Consider the following 26,975-nt stretch of genomic DNA (forward strand, 5'->3'; position numbering starts at 1 on the left):
CTTCCTGGTATTGTGGAGGGGGGTGAATTGATTATTCTGCACTGACCAATTGTGATTGTATATATGTTTCATAGTGTTTAGTATTGTGCGTCATTTTCCATATTGTGATTTCTGTTCTTATAGAGTATTTTTGATACTTGCTGTTTAAGTGTAATGTGTGGTGTTTCATTGCGTGGACTCGTGGACCCCTGATCCCACTCACCTCTCCTGAGCTTTAGCCTTGGTCTTTCTCCATGCTACCTTGATTGGTTTGGCTAAACTCCCAGAAGTTGCTGCCTGTTTAATATAACTAGTGTGGCCTCCTAAAGATCTGTCTACCAGGTCAGAGTTTAGAAATCCATTCTGATAATGTCTATATTGTTCTGATGTTTCTGCATCCTATGCTTCCTTTCTGAATTAAGTGAGTTGCAGTCTTCAGTGATGCTTTGGAAAAAAAATACTACCTGTATCCAAATACACACAAATATCAACAAAAAGCTGACTATATCAGTCAGGGAAAAAGAATCCAAAAAGCAATTTTTGACCTAACTTGTGGTACCTATGTTATAAACTGAACTCCTCTGAGCCAAGTTGTGTTACTAGTTTGGACATGGTGAATGGACATCTTTGTTCCCATTTTCTATGTGCTCTTTGTGCTGTGAATTAAGGCACAATTGATGTCCAGGGTAAGGGTGGCACCTTTATGAAGTTTGTGTAGTGCCTGCGCAGCTCTGCTCAAAAGTCATGAGTCATGATAGTAGCATTTACCCACCAACTTGTTGATTAATGAAAACATTTTCCTAGTCTAGTGTGGACCGTCGCCATATTTCTACATTAGTAATTTTCTTGAAGATGGGGGTATATTCATCAAAACAAATGTTACCAAAGTGTTAATTAGCTTGTTCTCCCTCCTAATATGTTATTCCCTTCTTAACTAAACCAGCATTTCTTAATTCATTTGATTTAATCTTTTTTGTCCGTTCCTCCTCTTCGGTCTTTCCTTTCACTTTCTTTCTTCCATCTCGCCTTATTCCTTTCTTTCATGGTCTCATGTTTTTTGTATGTCTTCTTTCTTCTGTTACTTGAAGAGGTGACCTTAACATAGGCAAAATCTAGTTTACTTCAACGTAAATGTATATCCTGGATTGCTTCCTTGCATACTTTTTCATGGCAGAAATCTCCTTTCCGCAAAACAATAATATAACCTTTTTAAACATTAACATTTTTGGCAGGCTGTACTACCAGTTTACTGTCTTATAAACTAATTAGTCAAATAATTCTAATTAGAGGGGATTGGGCCCTCTGACGTATTCCATATCTATGACAGTAATCACCACAACTGTGGTGCTTCGGAAAATCTTTTAGCGTCCGTTTCCTGCGTCGATGACGTAGATACGCTGTCCTCGAGGGCCTCCGTCGGGCTCCGGTCCATCTGCGCCGTCTGAGGATGCCAGGCGTGGCCGTGCTAGAGACACCGCTCGTCCGCCTTTGGGCTCGAGCAGTCGTCGCGACCACCGGGCGCCTTTGAGGTCCCGGTCGGACAAGGATGGTCGCTCTAGACGTGCCCGTTCCAGGTCCCGGTCCTCGACGCCCTCGAGACCGCGAGAACCTGTGAGGTCTTCGAAGAAGACATCGACGCCTGCGGCGCCGAGGTCGTCGACGGACTCTCTTGAGGCTCCGCCTCCGAGGAAGTCATCGATGCCATCGGTGCCTAGGCTGCGTCAGTCGTTGCACGACGCCAGTAGTCTAGACAACTCTCCGGAGGTGGACTTTGGTAGGCCGGAGCCTGGCACGCATGCCGACTCCTCATACCGGCGCCTCATGTTGAGGGACACGGATTATCTGGGGTGGTCTGCCCCCCCTGGGGATTTTCAGAAGGATGACCTGACTGATATCCTGGACCAAGGTCCACCAACTGACCCGGTGCTGCCATTCCATATATCCTTGCAGAGAAGGGTGGCTGCGGCTTGGACTTCTCCGGAGAGTCTCCCGGCAGTGAACAAGTCCTTGCCGAAGAAATATCGCCCAGCCAGTGGCGACCCCTGCTACTTGACCATGCACCCCACTCCAGAGAGTTTGGTGGTGCAGGCGGCTACGGCCCCCGCAAAGCAGGTGTCGTACCCTACCATCCCTCCTGATAGGGACGACAAACGTTTTGACGGTTGGGCAAAGAAGGTGTTTTCTTCTGGTGGTATGGCGTTTCAGGCTGCCAACTCCGTTTATGCCTTGTCTCGTTTCACGCACACCCTGTGGAACTGTATTTTCTTAGCGGCTGATCATATTCCCGAAGGGGAGGAACGGGATGGTTTCCTTGCTATCGTGCAGGATGGCAAGGATGCCATGTGTGAATCCGTTCAGTCGGGTTTGGACATGGTTGATTGCGTCAGCGGGTCCATGGTGGCGAGCAACGTAATACGCAGGGTTGCGTGGTTGCGGAAGTCGGGGTTTGCTCCGGATGTGCAAGCTCGGCTCCTCAACATACCCTTTGATGATGAACATCCTTTTGGCAGCAAGGCTGATGAGTCTTGAGGGGTTGCAGACCTCCAAAGCTGCAGCGAAATCGTTGGGCGCTGCAGTTTGCCAAACTCCGGCTTTTCGTCCTAGGGGACAGCAATGGAGGGGAGGTTCCTTTTGATATTATTCGCCCTTTAGTAAATCGAGAGGAGCTGCAAGTCAAAGGGGCAACCGTAGGAGTGCCAGAGGTGGAAAACAAGGTACTCGAGGTGGCAAGGCCACTCGAGCAGTTGCCTCTTTGCCCTCAGGCACTGCCGCAGCCGCTTCAGCTCAGTCATGAGGCCCATGCTTCTCCGGTTGGGGGAAGGCTGGCGCAGCATCTTGTAGAATGGCATGCCATTACTTCAGATGTGTGGGTTCTGGAGATCATAGCCCAGGCCTACTGTCTTCCTTTCCGGCAGAGGCCTCACGAAAATCCACCAGGGAATCTCTCTTTGAAGAGTCTGGATCCGCTTCTAGCGCAGGAAATTCAATCCCTGCTGGAGAAAGGCGCCATAGAACTGGTGCCTGTAGCGGAGAGTAACAAGGGATGGTATTCCCCTTATTTTTTGATTTCGAAGAAAGACGGGGGATTGAGACCCATCATGGACTTGCACGGTTTGAAAAAGCTCGTCAGGAAGGACAAGTTCAAGATGGTTACTCTTTCTCAAGTCCTCCAGGTCCTTCATCTTCAGGACTGGTTGGTGTCTCTCGACCTCAAGGACGCTTATTTTCATGTACCGATCCATCCCAAGCACAAGAAGTACCTGAGGTTCGCAGTTGGCGACTCGCACTTTCAGTTTCGGGTCCTGCCGTTAGGATTGACCTCCGCCCGAGGGTCTTTACCAAGCTCATGGTGGTGGTGGCAACGTATCTCAGGAAAGGGAGGAAAGGGGGGATTCACGTCTACCCCTACCTGGACGATTGGTTGATCAGGGGGCGCTCTCCCGAGCAAGTCCTGGATCACCTGTCCGTCACCTGACACTCCCTTCACAAGCTGGGCTTCTCCCTCAACTTAAAGACGTCCCACTTGATGCCAACTCAGCGGCTCCAGTACATCGGAGCAGTGCTCGACACGTCCATGGGGCAGTGTTTTCCCCCCCCAGGTGAGGGCTCACCACATTCAGCAGATAGTGCACAAGTTTCAACATGCCCAGAGTCTCCCAGCGTTCGGGTTCTGGAGGCTGCTCGGCCTCATGGCATCCTGCATTCTTCTGGTGCCAGAGGCCAGATTGCGGATGAGATCTCTGCAATGGGCTCTCAAGCTACAGTGGTCTCAGTCCTCCGGCAGGATGTCGGACCCCGTTCAGGTGCCGCCCTCGTTTGCCCAGGACCTTCTGTGGTGGGCCGTGGAAGGCAATCTGATGAGGGGGGGGGCTCCATTTTGGCTTCCCTGGCCGGAGGTGACGATCGTGATGGACGCATTCCTCGCGGGATGGGGAGCTCATGCCAACGAGCTGACAGTCAGCGGTCGTTGGTCTCCATCGGAGTCCAGACTCCATATCAATCTGTTGGAGCTGAGGGCCGTCAGGCTTGCCCTGAAGGTTTTTCTGCCGACTTTGTGCGAGGAAAGAATGTCCTGATTCTGACAGATAACACAGTGGCCATGCACTACCTCAACAAAAAGGGGGGGGGGGCAGGGTCACTTCCTCTGTGCAGGGATGCGATGCAGCTCTGGTTCGGGGCCATCCAGCAGGAAATTTTGATCTCAGAAGTTCATCTGGCCGGAGACGAAAACCAGACGGTGGACACTCTGAGCAGGCAGAGTGCGATCTCTCACGAGTGGGGGTTGGCTCAGGAGATTCTCCTGGAGATCTTCGCCCTTTGGGGGACCCCTCAAGTGGATCTCTTCGCCTCCAGTGTCAACCGGAAGTGCGAAAGGTTCTGCTCGCGGGAATTTCCTCCAAGAGGAGCCTTAGGAGACGCGTTTGTGGTGGAGTGGTCCTTCCCACTGCTGTACGCGTTTCCTCCAGCCCCCGTCATTCCTCAAGTGCTGCGGAGGTTACGGAAGTTCGGTTTCCGGATGATCCTTATTGCTCCGGCATGGGCCCATAAGACGTGGTACCCGGACCTTCTCGACTTGTCCATCTGCCCTCCAAGTCGTCTTCCCTACCGAGACGATCTGCTCTCACGGGAGGGGGGGGTCAGGTTCTCCATCCAGAGGTCAGATCCCTCAACCTTCATGCTTGGCTTCTGAAAGGTTGAGGTATAAGTATTGGGACCTCCCTGAAGATGTGATGGAGGTGTTGCTTTCGGCCAGGCCGCTGGCAACAAAGTCCCTGTACCGTTGCCGTTGGAGAAAGTTCTGCAACTGGTGCAGGGTTCAGAATGTGGATCCTTTTTCATGTGACATTCCTGTCATTCTGTCTTTTTTGCTTTCTTTAGCCCACAGGGGTTTGCATTGCAAGTGAGTACCATTAAAGGTTACCTGGCGGCGCTTTCTATATTTAAGTGCTCGTCTGAGGAGTGTTCTTATTTTAAAATTCCTTTAATTTCTCAGTTTTTGAAAGGGCTCACTAATGTGTTCCCTCCGTCACCTTTCCAGGTGCCCAGTTGGGATTTGAACCTTGTTCTCAAGTTTCTAATGGGTGCCCCATTTGAGCCTTTACATTCTTGTCCTTTGAGACTGTTAACCCTTAAAACTGTATTTTTAGTTGCGATCACTTCCGCTCGCAGAGTGAGTGAGTTACAGGCACATTCAGTTAAGCCACCCTTCACTGTGTTTCATAATGACAGGGTTGTCCTTAGAGTTCATCCTTCCTTTCTTCCGAAGGTGGTGTCGGAATTTCATTTAAGCCAGAAGGTTATTCTTCCGGCATTTTATCCTCCTCCACATCCTGGTAGGGAAGAGGAGAGGCTCCATAGGCTGGATCCTAGGAGAGCTTTAAGCTTCTACGTTTCACGCATGTCCCGGTTCAGAGTGGACGATCAGCTCTTTATTGGTTACGCTGGAAGGCGTTTGGGACAGGCTGTTACTAAGCAGACTTTGTCTCAATGGATTATCTTGGCAATTTCTGAATGTTACCGCTTGGCGGATAAGGACCCTCTGGTAAGCTTGTAGGCCCATTCTACTAGGGGTATGGCTGCCTCTACTGCCCTGCAGAGGGTGTCCCCATTCGTAACATCTGTGATGCAGCCACCTTGGCTTCGGTCCATACTTTTGTACGTCGCTACTCCCTAGATTCTATCCGGGGGCAGGATCTGGCCTTTGGCAAGGCGGTCCTTTACTCTGCAATTTTATTGCACATTCTAAATTTGTATATTCTAAATTCTTTTCCCACCTCCTTATGTTGGTACTGCTTTGGGAGTCTGTCATAGATATGGAATACGTCGGAGGACCCAAACCCACAAAGAACAAGTTACTCTCTTACCTGGTAACGTTCTTTCGATGGGATGGTCCGACGACGTATTCCATATCTATTGCCTAACCCGCAAGAGAATTTCTTATGCGTTTGAAAGATTTCACCAAAAGATTTTCCGAAGCAGCACAGCTGTGGTGATTACTGTCATAGATATGGAATACGTTGTCGGACCATCCCATCGAAAGAACGTTACCATGTAAGAGAGTAACTTGTTCTTCTGGCCTGTTTCAGACCATGACCATCTAGTTTTTAAGTGCATGTTTTTTAATTTGTCTTTTTGCATACTTTCTGAACACTTTTGGTGAAGTACAAAACAACATTAATACCTACTTGCATCTTTCGGTCTCTGTACAGGCTTACATAAAGTGAAACCTGATATTTTGTTCAGAATCATGCAAGCTAAAGAGTTGTGTGTCAAAGACCCTCCGGATTCCCAGCGAGGAAAACAACGAAGTGTTCTTATAAAGAGTGAGTATAGAGCCCTTTCTCTTACATTGTGTGTGTGTGTGTGTGTGTGTGTGTGTGTGTGTGTGTGTGTGTGTGTTTGTGTTTGTGTGTGTGTGTTTGTGTTTGTGTGTGTGTGTGTGTGTGTGTGTGTGTGTGTGTGTGTGTGTGTGTGTGTGTGTGTGTGTGTGTGTGTGTGTGTGTGTGTGTGTGTGTGTGTGTGTGTGTGTGTGTGTGTGTGTGTGTGTGTGTGTGTGTGTGTGTGTGTGTGTGTGTGTGTGTGTGTGTGTGTGTGTGTGTGTGTGTGTGTGTGTGTGTGTGTGTGTGTGTGTGTGTGTGTGTGTACACTGTTAATCCTCAGTACAATCCCAGCCGAAGTTTGTAGTGCACCCAAGAATTAATTGCATTGCCAACAGTATTAAACCTACAAACAAATGTTCCTGTGATGTTGAGAGCACTTTCCAACAATTAAAGCACTGACATAATGTCGTCTATAAGCGTTACCTAGCGCATTAGGTGTTTCTGTCATCTTTGATGGTTATTTCCTATGCACTGAAGGGACAAGGTGTATTCCCTTGTTGAAACCTAGTAGATGTGCACCACCTGGGATTTGCAAATGGGAACACAATCTCCTGCACAGTTCTTAATTCCCAAGATCTTTGCAGAAGTCTGCCTCCTGATCTATCTGGATTTTTATTTGTGGTTTGCGGGTGGTGAAGCATTGCCACAGACACTAACATCTTCAAGCCATAAAGTAGGTGACCGAGAATTGGAGACCCATCCATTCATAGCAATGCACCATTTGGTTGATGAGTAAATAACAAACTAAGCAGTAGATTTTGGTTTCATTTGTAAAGTGTTCAGGCAGTTTTTGTACAACCACTGGCCTAAATGGGGGCTAACAGACTTGGCAAGAAAGGGAAGCCAAACCTCTCTTAAGGTTAAAAATTTGAACATCGCAAGGAGGCCTTGCTCTCACTGCTATCTAGAAAATGCACCACACCAGTATACTTAGTCACACACATAGAACTATCAGGTCAAATAAACACTTAATGCATAATATACAGATAAAAAAAAGTATTGCCTTTTTAGACGTTTGCTCTTTTTATATAATATCTCCTCTGCCCCATTGCCCATATGTGGGTCCACTACCACAGGTAGGCACCCAACATAAATTTAGAATGGGGAAGAACAAGGGAACAATCCATCCCCTCTGGACTCCTGCAGCAGCCCAAAGCTAAGCCGAAGATCCTAGTGGAAAAATGGTGTGATGCTGCAGTAAAACGGCCCAAAAAGAGTACCAAAGTGGAGGGTTCGACACAGCAGATGTGGAGAGTGACCTGGAGTCTTCAAGAAAGTTGGATTGAACCTCTTGCGAAAGAATACGCCCAAACCTCTGTGCCTAGCCAGGATGGCCATGTAAGGGTTAATTAACAGGTTGTTTCGGGTCCCTGGAGCCATTTACGCCAAAACTGCTGACATGAGTACCTACCTTGGGGTGCTAGGAAGGGTGACTCACGATACTCTGTCCTGGATGTCCCCCTGGTCCATGATAGTGTTCGTGGGAGGCAAGTCCCAACAGCGGTTTTCACCATCGAATTACAGTGGGTACAGGTGAGGGGGGAGTCCTCCTGTTCTGCAACTTCTTCTTGTGGGGTCCTTCTTCCGACCTCTGGAACTTTTCCTTGCGGTTCCCTATGGCCTTCCCTAAGGTTGATTGCCATAGCATCTGCTACTGTTGGGGGTAAATCAGACTTGTCTCTGGTAATGTGGCCTTTTACTTTTGCCATTACTTCCTATGGAACATTGATCGGACGCTTGAACTTTTCTAAGTGATTCTGGGATATTTACCTGCCCCTGGATCGCCTTAGGGTTCACTGAGCTCTGGGCCGTGACGCATCATTTCAATACTGACCTGTGAATTTCTAGAACGGTCATCCCTTTTTATTTCTGTGGTGGTAACAATGTGTGTATTTTTCCATAAAATGTATCTGAAAGGTAACTCGCTGAAATGGAAGTTTTGCTAAAGTTTGTTGTTCCATCCTCTCTGTGGCCTAAATGTATTATGCTAGGTGACTGTGCATTAATACTGTTCTAAGGATGGACCAAGCCCAAATTAATGGTGTGTTTTAAACCTAGGGATTGTAAATCGATCTTTAACTCCGTGAAACATTGTTTTCCTTGTTTTAATCACATAACCTGTCATATGTGCTCGGTGCTGACCAGGTCTAGGGCCTTTCACATTTAATTTTGTTTGGATGTCTCTTTAGGGCACTGCCTTTTTTTTTTTACTATTTAATTTCAATTATTCAAAAACAAAATACAAATATCAAATCAGTATAAATAATTCATCAATGAAAAGCAGGTATAAACTAACAACCAAACTATGTACCTTAAAATCAGGAAGAACAAAAACAGTACACATTCCCTTCCCCACCCCCCACACATCCATAGAATAAAAAACATAGTCTTGTACAAGTGCATACACTTCCTCCAAATCTTATCAAAAAGAGAGTATTTCCTTTCTCTCCTATAGATCATTCTTTCCATTTCAGCCAACCTCTGCATTTCATCATCCAAACCTCAATATTCGGTGGGCCATTAGATTTTCAACCTATAAGGATCATTTTTTTCCCCATCACAGCACCACGAAATAGCAATTTCTTCTGACAAGTAGTTAATTCTTCAAGCAGTTGATCTCCACCCAAGATCAATGTCTTAAAATCATAATCAATTTTTACCTCCAATACCTTCTCACATACTACACCGAGCTCCAGCCAAACCCCATGCACCGTCGCACAATCCCACATCATATGTTCCAGTGTTCCGACTTGATGCACAAACCCCAGTATTCGCTCGTGTTGAAAAGATCTTTCTTATACTATTGCTTCGGGGTCCAATATACCCTGTTTAAGATTTTAATTTGCTGAGACCTTTCACCCAAACCCGTAGAGAAAAGTTTGGCATTTTGGCACATTCTCAACCAAAGCACTGACGAAATGTCAAAACCGATTCTCAAACTCCACTCTTCCCTCAGTTGAACATTATCTTTGTATTCTGTAACCTCCCTCTACCTTTTTTGATCCAGTAGTGAAAAATTTCAGATTTAATCCATTGTCCCCCCTCCACCTTACAAATAGCTTTCCTGAGCTTCTGATAATCTGTGAACGTAAATTCTGTTATATTCCATTTTATTTTAACTTACCTAGCCGTCAACCATTTCCCATCTTTAAGCAGATCAGCAATCCACTTGACCTCACTCACATACCATTCAGACCAAAAAAGAGTCTTCCCATCCACCTTGATCTCCTGATTAAACCAGATCGAAGCCCCCTGATCCTTTAAAGCATCAACACTCAGAAGTTGACAGTTTTTTCCAGGAGCTTTGTAAAAATTCAGTGGTTGGGTTCGTCACACCTCCAGGTCTCGTTACAGTTGAAAGTATTGCCCTAGGTGCCAAAGGCCCATGGATCCCCACCTCAGGTATCGCACAGGCATTTGGGTTATCGAAAAGAAATGGGACAAAAAATGGTGCTCTGAATGCCAGATAAGTGTGGAAATTAGGGACCCCAAGTTCACCTTTTTCTAGTGGCAGCTGTAATTTCCAAAGCTTTAGTCTGGGTGGCTTATGATCCCAAATAAACTCTTGCACAGGCCTATCCAATTCCTTCCAGTATTTTGAATTGATATTCAATGGTATCATATCAAGCATGTTATTTATCTAAGGAGTCGAGGTCATTTTTAGGGCATTAACTTTCCCCCATAGTGACAGGTTTAGTATCCTCCATCGTTCCAGTTCTTGTTTGAAATCCTTCCTTAGTTGTTTTAGATTCTCAAGTACTATGTCCTCAATCTTGGGCGTTAGCCATATTCCTAAGTAACGCAGCCTATCTACACAACATTTGAAACCTCGCGAGGTAATTGAATGTGTATTGTATGTTACCGTCAAAGGCATCACTTCAGACTTCGTCCACTTTATTTTATAACCAGAAGATCGATAGAAATTCGACAGAATTTCCATAAGAATTGGCAGAGAGTTTTCCAGCTCTTTCAAAATCATTAAGCAGGTCATCTGCATAGAGCCAGAGTTTCTGTTCCAAACCCCAAAAGCCGATGTTCTTTTCTGAGCGCAATGGTCAATGGTTCAATGGCAATGATTAATAAAATAGGGGATAATGGCCAACCTTTTCTCGTGCCCCTGCTCATTTCAAAAGCGTCAGACCATAATCCATTAGTGTTTACATTGGAATATAGTAATTTGATCCATGATATAAATCTCACTCCGAACCCCATTTTATGCATCACAAAGTACAGATAATTCCAGTTAACACGGTCAAAAGCCTTTTCTGCATCTAGTGACAGTATTGCAATATCCTCATTTGAGTTCATGGTATGTGACATCGTTTGGACCAGTTTGCATATATTGCTCGAGGTTTATCTACCTTGAATGAAACCCGATTGGTTATCATGAATCAACCGCGATAGTAAGCTTTCCAACCTTGAGGCCAAAACCTTAGATAGTACTTTATCTGTGTTTATCAGACTAATCGGGCGGTAGCTTGATGGTAGATTTTCATCTTTCCCCTTCTTAAGAAAAACCGAAATCATAGCATGACTGGTTGTATGTGGAAGAAGGCCAGCCTTCAGTGATGCGTCAAACATATCTTTCATTAGAGCAAGGGCTGAATGCGGCATGGAACCGTCTGCGCTTGTATTTCTCGGGTATGATTCTCTTCAACAAATAATTCTGCCATTGCTACAATTTTTTCTACCATCTTCTCATCGTTCAAGATCGAAGTATTCATTTTCCAAGTGAACGACCTATGAAGTTCAAAATCCAATTTCAAAACGCATGGCCACAGGTGCATGGTCTGTTAAAAGTATACTCCCAATTTTGCTAGAACTGTAGTTTGCAGTCACTTTTCCAGCAGTCAGCAACATGTCTAATCTAGAGTAATTGTTGTGTGCCCCCGAATAGAAACTGTATTCCCTTGCGGAAGGGTCTCTAGTCTCCAATTGTCCTTTAGATTGTGTTCTTTTATCGGATCCTGTAGTGCCAGAAAATGATTATAGTCCTATACGGTTTACATTTGCTTTTGTCCTTTTCAGGATCCATAACAGTATGAAATCGGCCTCCCAGAAGTATGTCCGGTGAACCCAGACCTATAATCATCCGAGTCACTTGCCTAAAGAAATAGCCATCATCAACTGAGGGTGCATATATGCATATATGCTACAAAGAATTATATTAGCACTTTGAATGTTTACTAGCAAGACATTTACCCGCCCATCCTGATCAGAGACTACTTTCAGAACTTTTAAAGAAGAATTTTTGCATATGAGAATTGCAACACCCCTGGATCTGAACTTGTATGAAGAACCACAAGCTTTCCCAACCCATTCTTTTTCTAAACTGGTTATCTCTTTCTGCAGTAGATGAGTCTCTTGTACAAAAAAAAAAAAAAAAAAAATCACTTTTCATATCCACATAATTGACACTTTTTTTTCCTTTTGACCAGATTATTTACAACATTCACATTCCATGTCGTTCTACACATTTCACCACCAGTCGTTCCCATCCATATTGCATTCATATAACCACACTCCTAAAAAACACTAGACACAATGAAAAACAAAAATGTAAAAAACCCTATCCCCAACCCTCTAAAGCAAATAGTAGACACCAGCTCCAACTTCAACTTATAAAACAAACAATACATCCTAAAAGGTCCCATACTCTAGCCACCTCTCCTAAATACTCCTGAACTCTTAGCAAAACAAAGTAGATACAAAATCTTCAGCCCCCCTCCTCTTCAGCCCAGCTGGCAACCAAGTTTAAGTATACATCACTATCATATAGTATAAGAAATAAAGTAAAGTAGCAGTAATAAGGCCCAACACTGCATTACATTCTCAACAATAGCAACCACATTCACAAAAACGTTGTAAAATTAGCATCTAAAGCAAAGACCACATTCCGTGTATTCAGGAATTAACCCCGGACCCAATCCAACCGCCTAGTTCCTCTTTTTCATAAGAACAATCTTTCAAGCCACCCAAACTATAAATAAAAATAAAAATCCTGTCATTGGATAAACCACATGGGCAGATGAATGAGGCCAGTCGATTTTTTTTAAATATACAGGCCATTAGACAACTTGCACCATTAATTTCAACACATAGACATTGAAGTAGCTCAGGAACCAAAAAAGGATCAATTTCTGAACAGCTCGGGAACCCCAGACTTCTCAACCTGAACCATACAAATAAGAGAGAGTCAACTAATCCCTCACAGCTTTAGCCCGTCGCAGTATCCCACTCCATAGCAAGACAGATAGGATAATATAGGGCACTGCAATTATGTTGATCAAAGTACTAGGTGCCTACCTGCTTGCTAGGCTGTATGGTTTACTGATGACCCCACCCCCTTGTTATTTTATGTTGGGTGCTCACCTCACGTAGAGGGCCTACGTACTGACCTTGGGTTTGGTAGAGTTCTTGTATAAAAAAAATATAAGAAATACACTTGGTATTTGTTTAATACTGTGTAATATACACTAAAGTACATATTCAACCAGATAGTTTTATGTGTGACTTTGTTAAAGTGTATATATTGTTCAGTACATCTGTGTAGTGTATTTTCTAGTTTGATGTGTTTACTAATTGTACACATGTGTTGACCTACTATCCCTACCTCTGCGTTAAGCTATGTCGCTCTGACCATCCTACTCACGTTCAAAAGAGGTTTGTTCTCCATTTCTTGTCAGGTGTTTTAGCCCTCTCCCACGGTCTAGTTGTGTTGAGGCAGCCTCAAGAGAGGGTGATACAAAAACATTTCTGAGATCGTCTCCAACATTGGTACTGACACATCTGATTGACTGAATACCTCCTAGGGCACCAAACACTATCCCACAGTGTGTTCCCAATCCATGCCATCATTACATTCTCAGAAGTGCAGAAGAGAGGGACCTTGAAGATCAGAAATATTGATGATATGTGAGTCCCTTCAACCTAGAGCCTGCCAACACCTTTAAATGGTCTGCTACCAGAATTGCTGGAACCTACAGTAGAAACATGTTTGCACCCTTGCAGGTTTCACATAAACATAGATTGAATGAGCAAATCGGATACATTGCCTTTGACTCTCCTTTTTCTCAATAAGCAAAACTAAAAAACAAATTCAGACTCAAAATGAACTACAGAGGTTTCAAGAGATCTGAAAATATGGCTCCTGACCAAGCCTTCCCCTTTTGAAGCAAGGCCATTGCCCCTGCCTGCCACTAATACCTGCCCCCGTTTGAGATTATACTTCTTTCTCCCTCCCAACTTCTTGGCCCCCGATGGACCACTCTGTTAGAGGTCCCTACCGCAATACTATTATCACTTGGCTGTTTCTCATCCGTGTTCAGAAGATTTCTATTTTAGGCAACTTTCCCTCCATATTCTATTGATCCCCAAAAGTGTTGCTTTTGTTTTTTAAACTGTCATGACTTTTTACAGAGAATCCTTTGCTCATTTTTGTCAACCGTGCACACAGCATCTTCCAACACAGTGTAGTGTGGATACCTTTGTATCACTCTAGACTTTTTACACTTGAGATTTCATTACATTTTAATGTGCCTAAGGACTAGCTGGTGGCAGCAATTACACATTTTTACCATTTATGCATTTATTTTTGTGTGCACATTAGCATTTATTGCATTTGGCTACTAAATGTGGCTAGTGTCCTAAAATGGCCATGCCACGAGAATTTACGCTTGCCCTTTGGCCATTTTGTTTCTTGCTGTTTTTCCTGCCTTCTCATTTCAGGAAATCCCTAATATGGTCATGCATTTGCCCGGGAAAGCTACTGCTTTCGTGGGCTAGTGCATGCCATTTGTGTGTGGACACAGGAAGTGGGTGATACTATCTAGTCCCAGTGCACAACTGTGTTGCTTGGAAGTCTAGTGTGCATGCATGAGTAAAACCCACAGTGGTCCCTGATCGGACCACTGCTGGCTGAGTGAGTGGTGCTGATCCTTGCCTTTGGAGGGCTGCATTTGATCACTCTTCTGAATTTAGGATACAAATTCTGCAGCCATTCTACAGCATTAGCAACAGAACCAAGTATCCTGTGTAGCTGTGAACCGTGGACGACTCCTGAAGAGGTCTAGCGACCTTTCCTGCAACTGTCCCGGCACAGCCCCTCTGGGCTTACTGATCTGAAGCGGTTGCACTCAGCCCCTGGACCGGACCAGAATCTTCCTTGCATCTGCAGCTCCTGGGCATGTTCTTCTGTATCCAATCCCAGTCGACCTGCAAAGTCATTTATAGGAAAATCGGAGTAAGGGTGGTGTTAGGCAAGAATTGATGCAGTAACCCTGGGGGAGACTAAACAACCCTTGTCCTCTTGGTATTAGGTAACCCACCTTTTAGTATAGGCCTGTTCTACACAAGTTGGTAGTGTGACTGAACAGCCAGGCGTATCTCAAGAGGGGTAAATGTGAGCTGTGGCAATGAAATCTACAAATACAAGTAGCCAACACTCAATTATTTATTTAACAGTAGTTTTTAATGAGCATTCTTTAAAAAGGGCAATGTATGTAACAATCAAATATACTTTACCAGAATCAACACAAAGCTAGTAGATACTCTTTAGAGATGCTTTGTACACACATCCTACACCCCGGGGTGATTTCACTAACTAGTACAGTAATGGCATGTATATATCACTGGTACACTTTGTAGATGATTTTGAGGTTGATAGAAAGTAAAGGTTAAGGGAAGGAGAAAACAGGTTCTCAGAGTATGTGAGCACTTAAATCATCCGATGAAGTCTAGATACAAACTTTTCCCAGCAATACTAGTTATAAAATAAGTGTTAGGGAGAATCCTCAGAAATGTGCTAATTCCCGTTTACCTTAGAGACCCCCATCTTTTTTGCTGGATTTAAGGACTTTTAATTTTTATCTTGGAAATAGTGAGACCTTTTTCCCACTCTCTCATTCGTTTTTATTTGATGGGAACACTGTATTTCTTTGTTTGAGTCGGATAAACTCCATAGGCATCATCTTTTTACATTGTGACACACAGCACCCTTAGTGCAGTGTCAAAGAGAAATCTTTGGATTTCTGCTAAGGTTTAAATATCTTCTCTTGGATAACTACTGTTTCCAAGAGTAGTAAAGTGAAATTGACTTTACTTACATTTTCCTCCTTTATAGTCCCAGCTCACACTAGCTTACAATATGGTGCTGGAGGGGTTACTTAGTATCCCCTCTAACGTCTCGTGTATCATTTTTATGTTACCCTTTCTACAATTAATGGCTCGTGGCAGTGGTTTACTTTTTCCTACCATTGTGTGTGTTTACCGAAGGCTGAGTTCGCAGCCTCAGTATAGCACCCATGGGTGCCCATTTTGTCAAAATGGCCCGGTCTTTTTTTGCCATTTCTTGTGAAAAGGTCCTTCTTGAGATTTACTTTGCGTGCCAAACCAGGTTTGGTCCCTTTGTTTTTGTCTTTGCTGGAGGTTCACTGGTGAAGCCTGCCCCTCGCTCCAGTGTCTGTGGCAGGGCAGAAAGCAAGGGAGGTGCCCACAACTCCCTGTGCTTAGTCTCCTTGGTTACAGAAATGCACTCACAGGTGATTGGCCGGTTGGCTGTACTTGGAGGACAGCCACCCTGCTGTGAGTGACAGCTAAACTGCAAATGTATGGGAACGACTTGTATAAAAGGCAAGGTCTTTTGCAAGGAAGGCAGAGTCGACCACTGGATGAAGGAACCGAAGAAGGAAACTGGAAGAGAAGCTTGCTTCATCGTCTGGACCGTTGGTTTGCCCGGTGAAGCCCTGCTGCAGTGCTGACACTCCTATTTTGACATCGACTAGAGAAGCCTGAAAAGGACGACTTCTCCCCTTGGGTTGGTGGGACAAATCGACCCCAAGACAAACTCGACTGAAACACCTCCCTGTGCTGGCTGTACTGCCATTGTTGCTGCAGGAACAGAGTGCCAGGGGACAGGCACACCAGAATCGAGTGCATCTTTTTTAAGCCAGACCCGAGCTCCCGGAAGGTTCTCCGGACTCCCTCAAAGCAGGGCTGACCAAGCCTGAGCCACCTCAACCGAGTGCTGGACCCTAGATGCAAGGAAAGTCCACAAGGTGTCCAAGAACCACGATGGTGCTATTTGCGAGTAGCTGAAACCGCAAATTGCTGCTGATCTGAATTGCGCCCATTGTTCCTGCCGACCTTCAAATCGTAGTCCCCAGACGTCCTCCCTCTTGTCCCCATGACTGAGGCCCAGAACAACAGAATCTGCAAGAACTACAACAGGAACAGAAGCCAGCTGGAACCATTTCTTCAGACCTAAGGTACTGTGAACTAAGGACTGTTAGGAAGAATTCTCATAAAAGTGCTAACTCCTCCCCACCTTAGAGACCCCTAGCTCTTTTGCTGACCTTTGGGACTTTGTACTTTTAATTCTGTTTGTTTTCTGTCTGCATTTTATTTGGTTATGGAGTTTTAGATGACTCCATAGGCATCATCTTTTCATATGTGTCAGACAGCACCCTCAGTGCAGTGACACAGGGAAGCCTTTTAGGCTCTCCTAAGGTTTAAATACCCTCTCTGCGATAAACTACTGTTTCTTAGAGAAATTAAAGTTAAATTGACTTTACTAGTCTTTTTAAAATTCCTAGACCTAGCACACTCTATCTTCCAATAGAGTACTGGAGGGGTTACCTAGTATGCCCTGTGTCTAGAAACTCATGTAGCAGTCAAATGCTACCCTTTCCTATCGAAATGGCCGGTGGCAGTGCTTTTACAACAAACTACCATGATTTTTCCCTACCGCGAACACCGGTAGCTAAAAATCACAGGAGCCATGTTTTTCAAGATGGTGCCTGAACCCCCTCGGTAAAAAACAGGTCCCGGTCTTCTTTTTTCGCCGTTTCTTTTCGGAAAGGTACTTCTGGAGTTTGTCTCTGCGCACCAAACCAGGTTTGGTCCCTTTGTTCCTACGCCTTTGGCTGGGCTTCAGTACTGAAGACCGCCTCTGGTGCCTGAGTGTCTGGGGTGGGCAAGAAGTGAGGGAGGTACCGGAACTCCATGTGCTTAGTCTCCAAGGAGACCCGAAGGCACTCTGGCGTGATTGGCTGGCTGACTGTCCCGCAAGGACAGCCAACCTGCTGGGTGAGTGGCAGCTAGGCTGGACTGATTGGGGGAAAACTGTTTCTCCAGCATTGGATCTTTCATGGATTCACATGCTTAGAATATTCCCAGTCGTCAGGCCGGGACCGTCAGTATATTTATGAACAAACATTTTCCCTTGAAAAACCCAACACTTTTGTGTACTATCGACGTCCTCTTGGGCCGCTTACGCATGACCCAATAGGACCCAAGTTATAAATAGCCCGCTAAAACTGTGAGGTTTGCAAGGGGTTCTCTCAAAAGACCCTGAAAGACTGTGATCGGTGTCTAATTACGTGGCTGAACGAAGGAGGCTACCCTCAGTCTGAGGTAGGGTCGGTGCACAGCGTGACATCGAACAGGCCTAAATCCCCTGTAGTTCCTCGCCACTCTGTGTCAGCGGAGCCTCTGGCAAAGAAGCCATGCCCGGAAGAAAAGAGTCGTTCCTCGTTGGGGAACCATCCGACAAAAGACGCCCCTTATACATCATCGAAGCATGGTCGTGTGGACCAAGGCCGTCAACAGGTGAAATCTACCTCTTCGTCTAAAAAGGACAAGAAAGAACCTTTAAGGAGATCCTCCTTAGGGGACCGTCATAGGTCTTCCTCGGGTAGAGATTCGACGAAGCACCGGCCTAGAGAATCAAAAAAGGCAGGATCACCTAAAGAGTCTGCGTCACAACCAACGCTGCCGTCAACGGGATTCCCATCGTCGACGGCTTCGCTACTGCCTGCGTAGTCAATACCCACAGTGGCCTCGTCGACCCCGGCGGCCATAATTGTGGAAGTGACGCCTAAATTTCCATCGTCGACAGTGGAACCTCTGGAGGTTCGGCAACCGGTAGTGTATGATACAGTTCTGCCAGGTACCCTGTTACAGCAGGAATCGGCTTGCTTGATATCGTCGATGGAGTAGGAGAGAGAACAGGTTGTTTGTCCAACGGATCTTGGTTTACAGGGTGTAGGCCCGTCGACTGCTTAGGGGATGCAAAGTGCCCCCTCTTCATCGCCTCTACTGAGTCCGCAATGGGTGCTGTCTTTACAAGTGTTTTCTACTCTGCAATCCCTCTTAAGCCAGTTAGATGCAAGCCTAACTCCCACGTGTACTCCTCCAGGGATACCGGTGACACCTGTCGACGACGCGGCAGGTCCCGCTCCACGATCAGCGGCTGGGTTGCCGTCCTCCCGTCCGGTTAGCGAAGAACCCCCCCCCCCCCCCTCCGGTCACACCCAGAGGAAGGTGAATTGCAAGATTCTGACTCCGATCAAGGGCCTGGAGACTCCTTCTCTGACATTTCATAATCTTCTTCGAGAGACCCCACGTGGGAATCGGATGGAGAAGTGGAAGCTCCTAGAAGCCCGGCACAGCTGTCACCGCCAGATGACATTGGTTCCTTCCATGCCATGATGGTGAGAGCTTGTATCGAATTTGGTCTGACCCCAGAGGAAGAAAAGAAAGAATGCTTCTTGTTCGACCATATGGGGAAGAGGAGAAAGTCAGTCTTCTCGGTTCCTATTCTAGACCATGTTTGGTAGGAAGGCTTGCACTCCATGCGTCATCCATTTTCGGAACCTGCCATTAAGGGCAGGTTGGAAAAGAAGTTTAAAGCCCCGGACTCTACACTTAAATGTTTGATGGCACAACCCTCCCCGAATCAGTAGTGTCGGCGGCAGCTGGCAGAAAAGCTAGGTCACAAAGTGCACGACACCTCCGGACAGTGAAGCTAGAAGGCAGGATGCCTTTGGTAAGAAGGTCCTGTCAGTAGGAGCGACGACGGTCAAGGCGGCTAACTCGTTAGCCATCATGGCAAGATACGACCGTGAAATGTGGCATTGCTTGGCCCCAATCTTGGAACACCTGCCTGAAGAACAAAGGAAGACAGCCATGTTACTGGTGCGTGAGGGGGAAGAAGCTTCAAACCACTCTATCAACATTGCTGTGGATTTGGCAGAGTCCGGATTCAAACAAATAAATAACGGAGTGGTGCTAAGAAGGCAAGCCTGGGTGAAATGTCAAAATTTTAGGCCTGAAGTCCAGTACAAAGTGTTAGACATGCCATGTGAAGGTGAGCAGTTGTTCGGGGAGAAAGTCGACGATGCCCTTAAAGGCATGAAGGAAGATTCGGACACAGCAAGGTCGCTGGGGGCCTTACAAAGTGGACAAGGTTTTAGGCCTTTTCGCCCCTTCCGCAGAGCCTCTGGGAATTCCCGGTTCGCTGCATCCAGAGATCGGAGTTTCCACAGATCATTGTACTCCTCCGAAGGTTACAGGCGAGCTGTCCAGGCGACACGAAGAAACCAGGATTTCCAGGGGTCTAGGAGGAGAGGAGGGCAGTCCTCGTCCGCTAAAAGTAAACAATCAGTCTCAACAATGAAGATCTTCAGGACGTCCTGGGAGGAAGAGTATCCCATCGCGTCGACGAATGGAAGAGTATGACATCAGACTGTTGGGTGCTGGACACGGTAAAACTAGGCCACCCTTTGAGGTTCAAGAACATGCCATCTCGAATTCCACCTGTGTATTCAGCGCAACCCCATCTTCACATTTTACAGCAGGAGGTGCTGCTTATGCTGCAAAAAGGGGCTATTGAATTTGTTCCGGTGGCCGAGAGAGGCCTGGGAGTGTACTCCTGCTACTTAGTGGTCAACAAACCCAACGGCAAGTGGCGACCCTTTCTAGACCTTCGAGCTCTCAACAAGACTCTGCAACACCTGAAGTTCAAAATGCTTACGCTTAAAGAGGTCATCCGATCGATACAACCAGGGATTTTCTGGCGTCATTGTACTTACAAGACGCACATTTCCACATACCCATGCGCCGACAACACAAAGTTCCTAAGGTTCGTGGTGGGGCAGAGTCATTACCAGTTCAAGGTGCTTCCATTCAGCCTGAGATCGTCTCCCAGGACTTTCACGAAATGTTTAGCTCCGGTGGCAGCATGGCTACGAAGAAAAGGTCACCACGTCTACCCCTACCTGGACGACTGGTTAATAAGAGGCTCGTCGCCGGCAGTGATGCAAGCGAGCCTAGAGGCCACCATGCAACTACTAGAGCGGTTAGACTTTGCAATTAACTTTGAAAAATCCTTTCTGTAAGCAAGGAGCTTAGTGTTTTTGGGTGCAGAGTTCCGGACTCAATCAGGGCTGGTTAAGCCTTTCTTGGAGAGAGTGCAAAAACTCAGAGAGCGAAGGAGTGGAGAACTGGCACCAGGGTGTCAATCAGAAAATACATGTCGCTGCTAGGAGCCATGGCTTCATGTATTCCGCCAGTGAACAACTGTCATCTATTCATGAGACCTATACAGGAATTCCTGGCAGACCGATGGTCTCAAAGTCACGGATTGTGCTCCGACAAGTTGAAGATCAGCAGCGAGCTTCTAAAAGCGCTTCAGTGGTGGCGACTTTCAGACAACCTAACAAGAGGAATGCCCCTGTTGGAACCGGAATTTCAATCGACAGTGGTGACGGATGCATCCCAAACAGGATGGGGGGCCCATCTGGGGTCCCTGCAAGTTCAAGGCTGATGGTCCCCAGAGGAGTCAGCCCTTCACATCATTGTGCTGGAGCTAAGAGCGGTGCGTTGGGCTCTGAAGTTGTTTTTGCCATGCATGCAGGGATCAGTGGTGAGAATATTAATGGACAATACCACCGCAATGTTCTACCTCCGGAAACAAGGGGGTACTCGTTCTAGAACGCTCTCCATCGAAGCCCAGGAAATAAGGCATTTGGCCCTCGAGCAAGGAATAAGCATAGTGGCGTACCATTTACCAGGGGTCAACAATGTGCAGGCAAACTCTCTCAGCAGAGAGATGAACCAAATACACGAGTGGGAGCTGAACGATCAACAAGTATAGAGCATCTTCAGGAAATGGGGTCGTCCTTCATTGGATCTTTTCGCAATTCGGGAGAACAAGAAGTGCAAGCAATTCACCAGCAGATGGCCACAGCCCAACTCCCTGGGGGGATGCATTCTCTTTCCCGTGGACGGGCCGGTTCGCGTATGTGTTCCCTCTGTTCCCGCTCATTCGACGTACCCTTCAGTGGTTTCACAAATATCAGTGCCGTGTGATTCTAATTGCTCCTCACTGGGCGAGGCAGTTGTGGTTTTTGGACCTACACCAGTTATCTCTGGCAGAGCCAGTGAGGTTTCAAGACACGCCGGACCTTCTATTCCAAGACAAAGGGGCGATTTGGCATCACGTCCCGGGCTCCCTCAGCCTGACTGCTCCTGACTTCTCCGAGTTTGGGGCCCAAACATTTCTTCAGATTGTCGCTGTATTTTGGAGGCGGCGAGGGCTCCGTCCACGAATGTTTCATATGCATGTAAGTGGAAGAGATTCTGCGTGTGGTGTAGGGATCAGTCGGGGGTGGACCCGGTAAACATCTCTTCAGAGCAAGTTTTTGCCTCATTTGCTACACTTGGCGAAAGAAGGTTTGCCTTTCTACTCGATAAAGGTTCACTAGGCAGCCATTTCAAGGTTTACTCAAAAAAGGCACTCAAATCTGTTGTTCAGTGACCATGAGACGGTTATTTCGAACCTTTCCTCCGGCCAAAAAGTTCCCTCCTAGATGGAGTCTCAATCTGGTGCTGTCGGGACTAATGAAGGCTCCTTTTGAGCCTATGTCGTCATCACCCCTCAAATTTGTGTCTGGAAGATGGCCTTTTTGGTAGCTATTACCTCAGCAAGTAGACTGTCGGAGCTGCAAGCGTTGGTGATTGACCCCCCCATACTTGCGTTTCTTCAAAGACAAAGTGGTGTTGGCAACTAACCCTCATTTTATACCAAAGGTTCCAACTACATTCCACAAGCATTCTTCGATTGTGCTACCAGCATTCTTCGCTTCGGCTACTTCTTTTGCAGAAAAAGCTCACATACTTTGGACGTCAAAAGAGCATTGAAGTTTTGTCTGAGTCGTAATCAAAGTTTCAGGCGTACGAAACAGCTGTTTGTGGCTTACGGGCTCTCTGTAAAGGGAAAACCAATCTCCAAACAAGGACTGGCCCGCTGGGTTTCGTCAACTATTGCCTTCTGCCATGCTAAAGCGGGGGAGCCTCTGCAAAGGCGTCCTAAGGCTCACTCTACAAGATCCACCTCGTCAACGGCAGCATTGTGGTCCGGAATTCCGCTGATAGACAACTGTCAGGCGGCCTCCGGGTCGGTGCCGCATACATTTACTCAGCATTATTGCCTAGAGCAACAGTATGCAGCGGATGTGCAGATGGGAAGGGCGGTCCTGCGACATTTGTTTCAGTAAGGTAAGCCCCACAAAGGGGAGTACCATTTTTTTCAATGTGCCATGGTTGGGGTTTTATTGCTAACTGCATGTATGCTCTTGTGGTATTGGTTTGCATTACCCACCTCCAGATTAGGAATACTGCTATATAATCTACTTCTAAGCATGTGAATCCATGAAAGATCCAATGCTGGAGAAGGGAGTAGTTTCTTACCTGTAACTCCATTTCTCCAGTGTTGGTATCTTTCATGGATTCACATGCGCCCGCCTGTCTCCCCTGAATGCAAACTTGATATGCCCCTACTACTTTGGGGGTTGAAATCTGAAGGGAGCTGCGGGGGCGGAGCCATTTATAGCGTGCGTCCTATTGGGTCATGCGTAAACGGCCCAAGAGGACGTTGATGGGACACAAATGTGTCGGGTTTTCCGAGGGAAAACGTTTGTTCATAAATATACCGAGGTTCCCGGCCTGACTGGGAATATTCTAAGCATGTGAATCCATGAACGATACCAACGCTGGAGAAATGGAGTTACTTAAAAGGCGAGTCTCTTGGCTTGGAAGGCAGAGTCGACCACTGGAACTAAAGAACCGAAGACGAGCTGGAAGAGGACGGCTGCTGCAACTCCTGGACCGTTGGTTTCCCCGATGAAGCCCTGCTGCCGGTCCGAATCACCAAGTTCATCTCGACAGAGAAGCCCTTCAAGGACGACTTCTTCCTTTGAGTTGGTAGGACCAATCAACTCGTAAGCCACCTGGACACCATTCTTGGAGCTGGTTGTATTTTCCTCAGAGTGCTGCTGGAAACCGAAGAACCAGGGAAAAGGACACCAGTTTGTGTGCTTTAAGACATCTACCGGAATCGAAGATTTGCCAGCTTTGTGACCGGTCCCCGTGCAGTGCAGGAGTCCCCCCGACGTCCTCCCTCTTGTCCCCACGACTGAGGCTTAGGAACAGCGAGATTTGCAGGAACTGCCAGGAACAGAAGTCTTCAGCTGCATCATTTTCTTCAATATAAGGTACTGTGAAAACCTGGCCGAGAGAACTTACCTCTCATTACGAAGTACGTGAAACTTTGGCAACTTGCAAGCCTAGTCAGCTTGTGACCCAAAATATGAACCTTTCTTCCATGAACTACTTTACGGTTTAAATACCAGACCTGTTTTTACCTATACAAAACTCTAGTCCATTTACATTGGCCTACCTATTGCATTGAATCAACTCCTCTGGGGAACTCAAATTATTTGCACTGTTTCAGAGTAACTATAATATTCGTTTTTATTAACATGCCATTTTGCTCCTCCGTCAAAGTAGTTTAAATGTCACAAAAAACCGGTTGATGTGAAGTATTGTAGTATTCTTTTGTGTGATAATGGTTGCCTCGTTTTAGTGAATGTTTTCTAAATGATTGTGTAATAAATTAATAAGTGTTTTACCAAGAAACCTTGAGTAGAAGTGTTTATCTGAATATTTGTCATTGTAGACCTTCCCTTACAAGCTCATGTTCCCTCTTGAGATAAGCCTGGCTACTCGGCTCGCTACCAAAAGCTGTGTGGTATACACGTATACCAAAGGTTGGTTTTGCTTACATCTGTAGTCATAGTTGTGTGTAGTGGTCCCAAAGGGTACTGCATGCAAACTTTGCCTAACAAGGGCACTTATCTCTTGTGTGTGTAGCTTGCTTGCTCTCACCGGAGACTTGCATTTGCTGCCCTTTACAGCGTTGCTTGCAGCTTTTCCCTTCACAAGCCCCCCTGCTTGTGGCCCAACAGTGATTTCTTTTTACAACAAAATTCTCTTTAACATTGTGCAAGACATTTTACCTACCTTCAAGAAGTGCCTCAGCTCCCCTAGATTTTATTCATTGACATTGGCTTTCCTGGCTCCCTGAAGACTCTTCTTACCCTCTGACTTTGTGTTTAACTATCCTCCAAAAAGGCATATGTGCCTTACTTTTATAGCTGTGAAAGGGTTCATCTACACTGCGTTGGACGGGTTAAAAAGTGCTTACCTGTTTGAGAAACGTGTTAACCGTTGTTTCCTTCCCTAACCTTTTCTTTTTTGACAGAACTTTTACCATTTAAGTATGAAAAGTAATATATTAATGTCCAGTGTCCTGACTATTGAAGCCACCTCAGGGTGTAGTAATATCTGTGTGCCACCCCAAAAGGGTGTATTTACTTATTATTTGAAGTGTATTGATTTTTTTATTATTATTGGGCTTAATTTGGTTTATACATTACAAACCTTTTACCTGTAAATCAATGTTTAGTGTTCTGATTCATCACAATTTATGCAGATCATGGTACTGCACCATCTGATGTTTATGCATTAGTTTTTAGTGTCTAACAGTACTACGCATTATTTTATATTTCATTGTTCTTTGATTAACTTAAAAATAGTTTGCAGGAGATTTACTAATGCATCGAGGTGCATCTGCATTGTCCTCTAAGCAGCATTAACCATCAGTCTTCTTCCGTTTTGCTCAGGTAGCTGGAGGTTATCTCTGACAAAAATCACTTCCTGATGCTCTCAACTTTTGGACAATCCATGACCAGATGCTTCAGTGATTCTTTAGTTCCTGTGACATAATCTACAATTTTGTGTTCACTAAATCGCTAGTTGGAAATAAATTCACTGAAAACTTTAATAGTTGGTCTCGGAAGTGTGCGTTCGGTGACAGAGCTTGGTATCTTGGTATTGTTTAATTTTCTGCTCTCTGCGAAATGTCTTCCATACCGGGTGAGTTTCTGTCGCCCTTGCTGTGTAGTGATCCATTCTTTGATATAGAGTTTTTGTTTCACTTTGTCTGGATTTGAGCATAGTGATTTATTTGTTTCATTTTGATCTTTCAAGATTTCTTCACATATGTTTTGCCATTCCCTTAATGTCTCATATTGGTTATTATTCAAGGCCTCATTTATGATTTTGAATCCACTTTTTGCTGGTGGGTCTATGCACTTGCGATACAAGGTTAATGATTTCCATGTTAAAATCGCCTGAAGGGATGTCCACCCCAATTCCATTCATAGTGCTTGAATCGGTAGTCCGTCCGGTAGACGTAAAACACGTTTCCAAAAAGTTCCTTTCACGGTCGTCCAGTTCTGTTTTCTGAAAGTGAATACTGTTTCTGCTCCATATGTTGGGATTGGACTGACTTTTAGTCGGTAGAGGTTTATCAACGGCGTCGCAGAGAATTCACAGTAACGTTTCAAAGGGATACGGTCCTGGCTTGCCAGATTTATTGCCTTTGCTTTTAGGCTGTCGACTCTAGGTTTGTCGATTGGACTTGTATTGACACATACTCCTAGGAATGTAAATGCATTTACCTGCGGTACCTTTTCTCCATTGAACGTCCATGAATTATTGTGTTTTTTGAGTTTGATGTTCTTTCTCCAAATGTCATGACTCTTGATTTTGTTGAGTTGATTTTTAGCCCCTTTGTATGTATGCATGAGTGGAGTGCATTCAATTGGCGTTGCAGCCCTATTGGCGTTTTATCTACCAGCACAATGTCGTCTGCAAAAAGTAGATGACTTATTGTTGAGGCTCCGATTTTTGGTGGAAAGTATCTTGTATCGCCTGTTTTATGTCCGTAATAAACAATTTGAACAACTCGGCCGCAAGGGGACAACCTTGTTTCAATTCCTCATTTGTCCCTATTAGTTTGGTCAAGATCCCTTGTTGATTTACGCGGATCTGAATTGAAGTATTCAAGTACAATTGTTCAATTATTTGGCAAATCGGTGGTGGACAGTTCCAGGATTTCAGTTTATGCCAAAGTTTTTGCCGATCCATGAGATCAAAAGCTTCAGTTAAGTCAATGAAGGCAACATAGATTCTTTTTTCCTTTGCTGTGTTGTGTTTGTGCTTTCAGTATATTCAGTGAAAAAGGTTTTGATTTGTTTCTATGCCCTTTATGAACCCACTTTGCCAGATATCACAATGGTTCATTTCGATGCTCCATCGAGTCAAAGCTTTTCGCACAAAGGAAGCAAATATCTTCCCCACCACATCTAACAATGCAATGGGAGGATAGTTGGAATGTAGTGTCCTCAAACCTTTTTTAAAGATCAGAACAGTAATGGCTTTTTTCCAGGATTGTGTAATTTCTTGTTTTTTTAGTATTGCTGAATAGTATGATATTAGAATTGTTGACCATTGTTCCGCATTGCTTTTCAGCAATGCATTTGTTAGACCGCCCGGTCCTGCTGCACAAGATTTATTTAATTTATCTATTGTGTCTTCCACCATTGTGTGATCAATATGTAGCAGTTCCCAGCCATCACATAGTTCATTACT

At 45.5% G+C, this 26,975-nt stretch overlaps 1 protein-coding gene across 7 annotated transcripts in view; it reads left to right on the forward strand.

The window, feature by feature from the left end:
- The window catches only part of LOC138448702 (uncharacterized), a 554,652-nt gene that overhangs the window by 154,114 nt on the left and 373,563 nt on the right, over nt 1-26,975 (forward strand). For 6 of the 7 annotated variants that reach the window (XM_069604712.1, XM_069604715.1, XM_069604714.1 and 3 more), the window contains exon 5: nt 6,189-6,302. The exons of the other annotated variant lie outside the window; for it this stretch is intronic. In XM_069604712.1, coding sequence (XP_069460813.1) covers nt 6,189-6,302 — 114 coding nt within the window. The remainder of the gene's footprint in view (nt 1-6,188; nt 6,303-26,975) is intronic. 7 annotated transcript variants of the gene reach the window in all.

The sequence above is a fragment of the Ambystoma mexicanum genome, chromosome 1p (genome assembly GCF_040938575.1).
Source record: "Ambystoma mexicanum isolate Mex_15411 chromosome 1p, UKY_AmexF1_1, whole genome shotgun sequence".
NCBI lineage: Eukaryota > Metazoa > Chordata > Amphibia > Caudata > Ambystomatidae > Ambystoma > Ambystoma mexicanum.